The sequence below is a fragment of the Marmota marmota genome, unplaced genomic scaffold (assembly GCF_001458135.2).
Source record: "Marmota marmota marmota unplaced genomic scaffold, marMar, whole genome shotgun sequence".
Lineage (NCBI taxonomy): Eukaryota > Metazoa > Chordata > Mammalia > Rodentia > Sciuridae > Marmota > Marmota marmota.
The window spans coordinates 33,542-42,523 of record NW_026000062.1 but is presented as its reverse complement, the minus strand read 5'-3'; the positions used below and the strand labels follow the sequence as shown (position 1 = coordinate 42,523).

Genomic DNA, 8,982 nt, shown 5'->3' with positions numbered 1-8,982 from the left:
CTCTTTTTTTATTTGAGACAAGGACTTGCTAAATTTTCCAGGCTGTCCTCAAACTTGTGATCATCCTGCCTCAGTCCCAGAGTTGCTGGGATTATAGGTGTGCACCACCACATCCAGCTTTCTTATCTGTTACAATAAGCAAATGAACAGAAACCTGAGGTGTGTGGATGAGGCTGATTCTAAAGACCTGTGCATTCCATACCCAACAAACAGCTCAAACATGCCGTGACTCCACAGATGCTTAGTTGCTTTCCTTCCCCAAATCAATCCAATCCCATCCAAATGAGAGATTACTGGCCTGGCATAAGGAAGAAAGCTTTCCTTCAACTTGTTAGCAGTTTACCATGGAATCAGGATGTATGGAAAGGTGCTGATTGTGAATTCTCATCTTTGTGCCTTGTGACCAGGGAGTAGCCAAAGAGCTTCGAAAATTTCATCCCCAAACTCCTATCATGCCCTCAGCAGGTGGTTCAGAAGTCATGGTGCCATAGACTCTCAATGACCCATATTATCTGACTTCAATTCCCCAGCCCAACTGGATATTCCTTAAGGGCAGGAATTGTGTCTTGAACTTCTTTGTCTCTAGCAGAGCACAGTCTTCAAGATATGTTGTTGGAGATCCATCCATATCTGCTTAGCGACTTGATTAAAATCAAGAGAGGTAATGCTGAATTTGACATGAAGCATGAGTCCAGGTAAGTGAATCTCTAAATTTGCTGGGTGATGACTGGATGCCATTCTTCAGTCCAAGGCTCAATCAAGCTTCTCCTGTCCAGGCTGTGATCCCTAAGAGCTATCGTGTGACCTAAACAGCAAACAATAGAGGAAGGTAAGAGAAGACAAGGTGGATCCATTCCATTGTGCCAGAGACTCTCCAGTATACGCAGGTCACATTGCTGCTGGTCCCTTGATCCTGAAGCAGTCCAGGCTGCGAAAGTGGCCCAGCTGGACCATGCAAATATAAATCAGGCACACTTTACCCACTATTTGCTTCCAGGTCACTGTAAAAGTTGCAAGCACAGTGTAGGCTTTATGGGCTACAAACCTAAACATATAATGTGGTGACAAATATCACAAGCTCTGTGGTGGGTCTCACTCTCATCTAGGCTTAGGTATATTCAGAATGGCTGTCTCCTTTCTCTGCCTACAGATAAGATGCTCTATATCTAGTCAAACTCCCTGCTCCATTTGTTTTGTGCTCTGGGAAAATGGTTACTTTCTTCAAAATTGTTGAGGCTGCCTTTCTTTCTCTTCTTGTTTGTTTGCCTGTTTGATGTGTGTGGTGATGGGCACAGAATGTAGAAGGCAGTGCCTTGGCTTGCCCCACGTTGTCACTCATCTGTACAAATGGTGATGACAAAGAGATGCAACTAATTAACCATGACACGCATGGAATTGCTAACAACTTTAATAAAATTTTAATTACCCCTTGTTTCATGGGATAGGCAACAAACCATGAAAATAATAATCCTTTTGGGTGCTGTCACAGCAGACAGAGCAATTTGACTAGAGGAAGGGAGGTATGAACTGTTTGGAGTTTAGAATTGTGGGAATGGGGGGACAGTCCATGGAGAAGTGTTGGGCAGAGTGACTACTATACCTGGAATTCAGGTAGGAGGAGAGACTCCTCCCTGAATTATCTAGATAGCTTCCCCAATTCCCCACTTTGTTTGTATAGACTTGATGTTTTCCAGAAGCAAACTCACTGTAGGCAAAGAAGAGAAACCAAGGCATATGGACCATCAAAAAATCTGCCAGAAAGACACTCCTGGATTTCTGATCCAGAGCCCTAACACCAGTCCTCAGAGTCCGACCGTACATGGAAGGACTACCTGGGGATGCAGTGAGTATCTCACTGCTCACAGATACCAACTTGGGTCATGCCATCCTGGATCCCCAGGGCTCCTGTTCCCCCTTGGCTGCCCCAGGTGAAAGGGGAAGAAGAGGAGTAGAATGAGGTGTCCACCTGGATACCTTAGTGGTTTTGACTTTGTGTCCACTGCTGCAGCTCCATCCCGACAGGTCCGGGAGCACCTTACACTCCTCCCCTGGCAGGCAGGGCTCCATCTGACACCACCACCTCTGCAGGATGATAGAGGCTATTGGGGCAGGAGGCAGGAGTGCAGCTCTAAGCTCTCTGCAAGCACAGCCAGCAGTTAAGAGGGGGGGGGTCTGTGAATGAGGTACACATTTCCACATACCCCTGGCATGGAGTCTGGTGTTTCGCTTGTCTTCTGCCTACTCTGGGCTGCCCAGAGAGGAAGAACTGTTGAGGCCTGGGGACATAGCCCTACCAACTTTAATCCTACAGGTCCCAGCATCTCACCAAAGACATTGAGGGGGAAAGGAGGCAGATGAAGTTGCCTCTGAGGCAACCATGTCATTGGCACAGAGGTACCAATCTTCAGCTTGGTGTGTGTGAGCAACTATGCACCATGTGCAGAGGTCCACAGACCAGGAGGGCACAAGCTGGCATGCATATGATCACACTGGGCATGGTTACTCGAATGCCACTTAAGCATGAGAACAGAAGCCAGAGTGGGTAGGTGAGAAAGGGTGATGTGAAGGAACACATGTGTCCACGTAAAGGCGGGGTTGAGAGTAGAGCATGTGGAAGAGGCTGGGGAGAGAGCAGTAGGTGAAGAGCCCACATCTGAAAGGCTGTGTGTGGCAGAAAGCCTAAAGTATGAGGGAACTTGTCTGTCGGTGTGGGCTGGGCAGTGAGGGACAGCACACAACAAGAGCTTTCCTTGTCTATAACACAGAGATAGTCATATCTGCCCTCCTGTCCCCCAGAGGGTGCCCCATCATTTGAGACTCTGATCATGAAATCCCTGAGATGGGTATGAAATTGGATCCCCAGAAGATGACAAGGCCCAACCAGACCTCCTTATCTCTCTGCTCAGAGTCTCACTGACCAGGGCCTAGCTTCTCACTCACCATCCACACAGGAGGGCTTTGCCCGCGTAGGGCCAGCCACCTGGCCGGAAAAGCAGGAGCATTTTACAGTCTGGGAGTGCTCCTCGATGTGGTTCCTGTTGCAGCAGCAGTGAGAAGCGATCACCTCACAGGTGCCCTGCTTTACAAAGACTGATGGGGCCAGCCACATCAGATCAGGTCCCCAGCCCAGGCCTCCAGCCCTGCTCCCCTCCCACCCACCTGCTGGTCCTTGAGCCGCTTCTACCTGCTAGGGAGAAGGCCTTGTTTGTGTGTGTTGGGTGGGAACTACTAGGGATTGAACCCAGAAGACCTCTACCACTGAGCCGCACCCCGAGCCCTTTATATTTTATTGGGAGACGGGGTCTCGCTAAGTTGCTGAGACTGGCTTCAACTTGCCTCAGCCTCGGAAGTCACCAGGATTATAGGTGTGCACCACTACACCTGGCTGGGGGAAGTTTATTTAAGAGATTTCCAGGGCTTTGGTTTTAGCTCACTGATGGGCCATGTGCCCAGCAGCATCAAGTCCTGGGTTCGATCTCCAGCATCACACACAGAAAAATCCAATGGCAGGGGAGAAAGAAGCAGATGAAATCTTCCTGTTCCTCCCCAGTGAAGTCACACTCATCACCCTTTGGCAGATCCTGGGTCTGAGCAGAAGAAAGCTGAAGTCCCGCACCAGGTCCCGCCCCTACCTCCCTTCTTTCTCAGAGGGCAAGGGCCCCAGGGCTTACAGTGCATGGGGAGGATCATCCGCTTATATAGGCTTTAGCCATCCCAGAAGGAAAACCCCAGAATTAGGCCAGGAGGCTAGACTTAAGTCCCCACCCGAGGGCCTCTCTCCCTGCAGAACAACTTCTGGCCTGGAAGGGACAGAGAACAGTGGGTCTGCCCAGGTATCCTCCTGGTGGAGATAGCAGAAGGGAGCAATTGCCTGGGTGATGAACAGAGGAGGAGTCAGAACCCTGAAATCTATGGTTTTTACTTTGCCTCCGAGATCTGCTCGTTGTGTGGAACAGGGTGGGGTGTTATCCAATTTTCCAGATGTGCTGGAAAACCTCCTTCCCAGTCCCTGCTGCCTCCCCCTAAAATGTGGCAGTTGGAGGCTGCGAGGAAGCAGAGGCCAGGAGGGTCCACAGCCACGTCAGGCACAGTGCCAGCAGCCAGTGGCCTGAGTTCCAGTTCCGCACGGCCCTTTCACTCATCCTGTGGATAGAAGGGCACACCTCGCACAGCTCCAGGCAGGAGGGGCTCTCCTAGTGTCCAGCCCCAGTTGCTTCTCTGTGCTATGCCCTCTGGGAGGCAAGGGTGGGTAAGATGCTCACCTTGTCCCCAGGCAGCTCAAAGCCTGGCACAAAGTCACTGTAGGAAACGATGGATGCCAGGCACAAAGTCACTGTAGGAAGCGATGGATGCCACAGAGAACAGGGAAGCAGGAAGGGAGGACCTGAGGAGGAAGTGACATTTAAAAGGGGTATTAGAGCTGGGCACAGTGGCACACTTGTAATCCCAGCTACTTGCAAGTCTGAGGCAAGAGCATCCAGAGTTCAGAGCCAGCCTCAGCAAAAAGCGAGGTGCTAAGCAACTCAGTGAGACCCTGTCTCTAAATAAAGTACAAAATAGGGCTGGGGATGTGGCTCAGTGGTTGAGTGTCCCTGAGTTCAATCCCTGGTATCCCCCCAAAATTTAAAAAAAAAAAAAAATGGGCTGTGGTGTGGGAGGAGCAATCATGCTAACTCCCATTTTTTTTTTCAGTTCTTAACCCAGGCATGCTCTTGAATCCTTCATGACTATTCCAAAAAGTAGGATAGTTATTACCTATTTTATAGATGAGCAAACGGAAACTCAAAAAGTCTGGACACAACCCAAACAGCCACCACTGAAGGACTGGCTAAATGCTTTGAAGAGAATCTGGGCAGTCTCTTCCAAACAGCTCTGGAAAAACAATGGAAAATGCTTTATATAATGATGCATGCAGTGATCTCCAATGACAATCCACTGTTAAGAGGGAGCAGCAACATGTGGGACGATGTGTATAAAATGTGTAAAAGAGAGGGATTATTTATGCTGCTTGAATAGGCATAAACTAGCTCTGGAGCCACATGTGGTGGTCTGTACATGTAAATGTCAGCAACTCTGGAGGCTGAGGCAGGATTGCAAGTTGGAGGTCAGCCAGGGCAACTTAGTGAGAGCTTGTCTCAAAATACAATAAAAAGGGCATGCACTTCAGAGGCCAGATAAGTCTGGCTGAAGATTCCTTAAATGGTGTGTCCTGCAGTGTCCTGTTAGTAGGTTCTATAGCAGGCTCCGATGTCATTGTTGTGGGATCCATATTTTAATATTGTTCCTAACATTTCATTTAATAGCAAGATGTCTTTGACTTGATTTTATTCTTTGTAATTCTAGAAACAAGATTGTAGTTTAGCCATTACTGATATTTTTTAAAAAGGAATATGATTTCTTGAACAGCGCTTCAAAAGAGAAACAAGCTTCGGTTCTCAATGCTGACCTTTCTTTTTCAGGTACAAGTTTTCTAGCTCAGACAACTGAGAAAAACTATAGACCATTCTTGAGGCATTGGTTACACGTTGTTTTTCTATATTGCAGGCAGATTGGGCTGTGATGGGTGGTATGCAGGCAGATACAGGATCTGACAGCCTGGGAGGTTCTGTACTAAAATGTTACTTTGTATCAGTTTTAGTACAACAAAATAAAGGACAATTTCAGAAAAAAATAATTAAAAATAAAAAGGGCCAAGGAAGTAGCTGGCAATAGAGTAGCCCTGAGTTCAATCACTAATACTGTGCGTGCGCGCGCACACACACACACACACACACACACACAAAACACCAAACCAAACCAAACCTCACCAAACAAAAATGTCAAAAAATTAGCTATGGAAAAAAAAAGGAATAACATTGTTTGCCATTAAGAAGGAAAAGTGGTTGGCTGAGAAAGAAGATGACTTATTTTTCTACCAATTTCTTTTTTACTCCCTATTTATTTTTTCCTTTTTTGTACCAGGGATTGGACCCAGGAATACTTAACCATTGAGCCACATCCCCTGCCCCACCCTTTTTATATTTATTTATTGTTTGTTTGTTTGTTTGTTTTGAGAAAGGGTCTTGCTAAATTGCTTAAGGCCTATTTATGTTGCTGAGGATGACCTCGAACTTGCATCTTCCTGCCTCAGGGAGTTCCTGGGTTAACAGGTGTGCACCACCATACCCGGCTCTTTTTCATTTTTTGAGTTTCAAACCTGGGGAATGTAGTGGCCATTTAATTTACACAATATTTAAATTTAAAAATGAAAATGAAAAATGGGGGTGGCAGGGGCCAGAACTCAGCAATCTTCCATATGCCCACCTACCACCTTGCTTCTGAGCCAAACTCTCTTCCCCTTTCCTTATCCTCCTCCATCCTTGGTGGTTCAAACTCCCAAATCTGTTCCAGAGAGTCACTAGAAATAGAGGGAATTTCATCTGGGAAGTAGAGGTACACAAAAGCTGGGAGCTGCCCAGCCACAGATGGGGGCAAAATCAGTCTCAGGAGGCATCAGGGTCTCAAGCTCAGGGATAGACCCGGGTCACTACCTCTGTTGCTCACCTAGCCCCTTGGGTCACTGATGACCTCTCTCAAGTGCCAGCACAATTCTGAGAGTATCAGGGATCAACCAAATGCCAGGAACCTGCTGCCATCTTAGAATAAAATGCCCAATGTCTGCCCACCCCTCACACTTCAAATCTTCAACCGTTTCTTCACTTACCTTTTGTTAGGATCTTTTAGATTCAGTCTGCTCATCTGCTGGACAAGTAGGAAAGATTTCAGTGAGTTGTGAGGTCCAGAGGGAGCCCAGGCCCTGGTCTGATAGGGTAAAGGAAAGCTTGGGAGAAGGCAAGGGGGTGGGCTGGCGGGAGTCCAGTTCTGAAGCTGTTCTAGGCAGGGGCAGAGTCTCTTCTTCTGGATTGGGAATGGCCCTTACAGAGTCAGGATGAGCCTGGGACCAGTGTGGCCAGGGAGCTTCAATGTCACAGGAGTGAAGCAGTGGTGGGAGGGGTCTAAGAATCAGCACTGTCATCTCTCTGATCTTGGGACAGAGCTGAGGATCAGGGGAGGGTTCTAATCAGAATCTGCCAGAGAGATTCCTGCTGGGATCACCTCTGGGGAGGATTCCTGAGCCCTGAATCCTCTTTGCCTCTACCACCAATGTCCCATGGCACTTGCTTCCTGGGCTTACATACAGCTGGCTCAGTTCTGCCACTGTCACCCTCTTTCACCCCACAGAGCCAGAATGGGGGTTCAGCAGGTCTCTGAACTGCAGACCACAGCTCCCCAACACCTTCTCCTAAGTACTCCTCCTTTTTCAGCCTCCTAAGGAGGCAGAAGTGAAACGCAGGATGGTGAGGCCCTGGAAGGAAGAGAACCCTGCCTCCTAGCTCCCAGCTACAAGGGTCCTACAAAGGGGAATGAAGGTGTTCAGAGGAAGTGATGGCAATATCCTGGAGATAGTTAAGCTCTCACCTGTCTGGATGTATCTCTTTCCTGAATAGGTCTCTCCTCTCTCCGCCCCTATCAGGAAATCTCATTTCAACTATTAGAAATGCAGCTTCTCCCAGGTGAGGGGTGCTGGGGATTGAACCCAGGGCCTCAGGAATGCTAGACAAGGGCTCTACTACTGAGCTACATGCTCAGCCTGTCTCAGGTGATCTTGTTTCTGAGCTTACAGACCCTTCAATCCCACTCACCTGGTCTCTCTTATGAACCCCAAGACTCAAAAGACCTGGGGGAGGGGAGAGGATTGGGGCTAGAGGTAGCTGCAGAAAGCATCTGGGAATGTTTCTTCAACTTCTATGCTCTACCTCAGTTTCCCAGCCTGTTTCCCCCCTGCTCCAACCCATTCTATAGTGAGACTGAGTGAGCAGCCTGCACACCAACAAGAAGTTGAAGTCGTGAACCACAAGAACCTCCAACCTTCCCCAACCTACCCTCACCCAACTCCAGTGTCCATTCAGTCCTCCAAAATTCTGAGCACTCTCACAGGGACCTACCTGCCCTACAGCGGTGACCACTGTTCAACCTGCTGGCCTGAGGTCCGCGCTGCCTCTGAACCTGGGACCAAGACTCAGTAAGCAGACTACTGTTGGGTGCGGCCAGTTTGAATGCCCTCCAGTTCAGGGCTCTGTCTGCATCCCTCACCAAGTTGCTGTGCCCCCAGGATGGCGGGGCTCTGGCCAAACCCACATCACCGACGCGGCAGTGATGAGAGCCCTGGGCCTGGCTCTGATCAGTAGGACCCTCTCAGATCCTCCCGCCTGAAGGCTGGGGAGCTTGCTGCGGCCGCTGCAGCCTCGGCGCCGGTGCCGCCCCACTCCTCCAGCCCTGGGCCAGCACCGCTGCTTCCTTCAGGACAGCGCGGGGCGACGGGCGGGCTGGCGGTCGCAGCCGGCCCGCAGCGGCCCCTGGCGACTCAGGACAGGAGGAGAGAGGGGAAAACTACTGGCCCCTATGGATTGTCAGATAGGTAACCCCGAGGAAGTCCTCCCAAACCTGCAGGTCTCCTGACGCCTAGTTCTGTGGCTCAGGGGAAGGAGGTGATGCTCGGAGGTGAAGGGCGGCGGCGGGGTGGAGGTGGCGGTGGGGCGCTGGAAGTGAGGAGTCATTGCCCGGACCTGCAAGGTGTCTTGAGCTTTGAAGATTCCAGAACTGCATTGTCCAGTTGGGTAGTCGCTAGCTGCATTTTATTTAAATTTAAATCTAAACTCATTAAAATTTCACTTAACACTCAAACGCTATTTAAAGTGTCCAGTAGCCACAAGAAACTAGGGACAAGTGTATTAGGCAGAGCAGATATAGAACACTCACATGGTTGCACAAAGTTGTTCCCTGTCCTCCTCCTACTAGGGCTTGATCAAGGGGCCCTCTACTAGAGTTACATCCCTGGTCCTTTTTATTTTGAAAGGAGGTCTTTTTTTGAAGGGGATGTGTGTGTGTGTGTGTGTGTGTGTGTGTATATATATATATATATATATATATATATATATATAT

General features: G+C 49.0%; 1 protein-coding gene across 2 annotated transcripts; it reads right to left on the bottom strand.

The window, feature by feature from the left end:
* Positions 1 to 1,644: 1,644 nt before the first annotated feature.
* On the bottom strand, positions 1,645 to 4,343 carry LOC107133645 (chemokine-like protein TAFA-3). 2 transcript variants are annotated; one of them, XM_015475911.2, is made up of 3 exons: positions 4,031 to 4,343; positions 2,941 to 3,093; positions 1,645 to 2,099 (listed from the first exon to the last, which is right to left on the bottom strand). In XM_015475911.2, the coding sequence occupies exons 1-3, from the start codon at positions 4,140 to 4,142 to the stop codon at positions 1,879 to 1,881; spliced, it is 486 nt and encodes a 161-aa protein (XP_015331397.1). In that variant the 5' UTR covers positions 4,143 to 4,343; the 3' UTR covers positions 1,645 to 1,878. The 2 variants fall into 2 exon arrangements, with proteins under 2 accessions (XP_015331397.1, XP_048669894.1); XM_048813937.1 differs by having other exon boundaries at positions 2,941 to 3,096; positions 4,034 to 4,343.
* Positions 4,344 to 8,982: the final 4,639 nt, after the last annotated feature.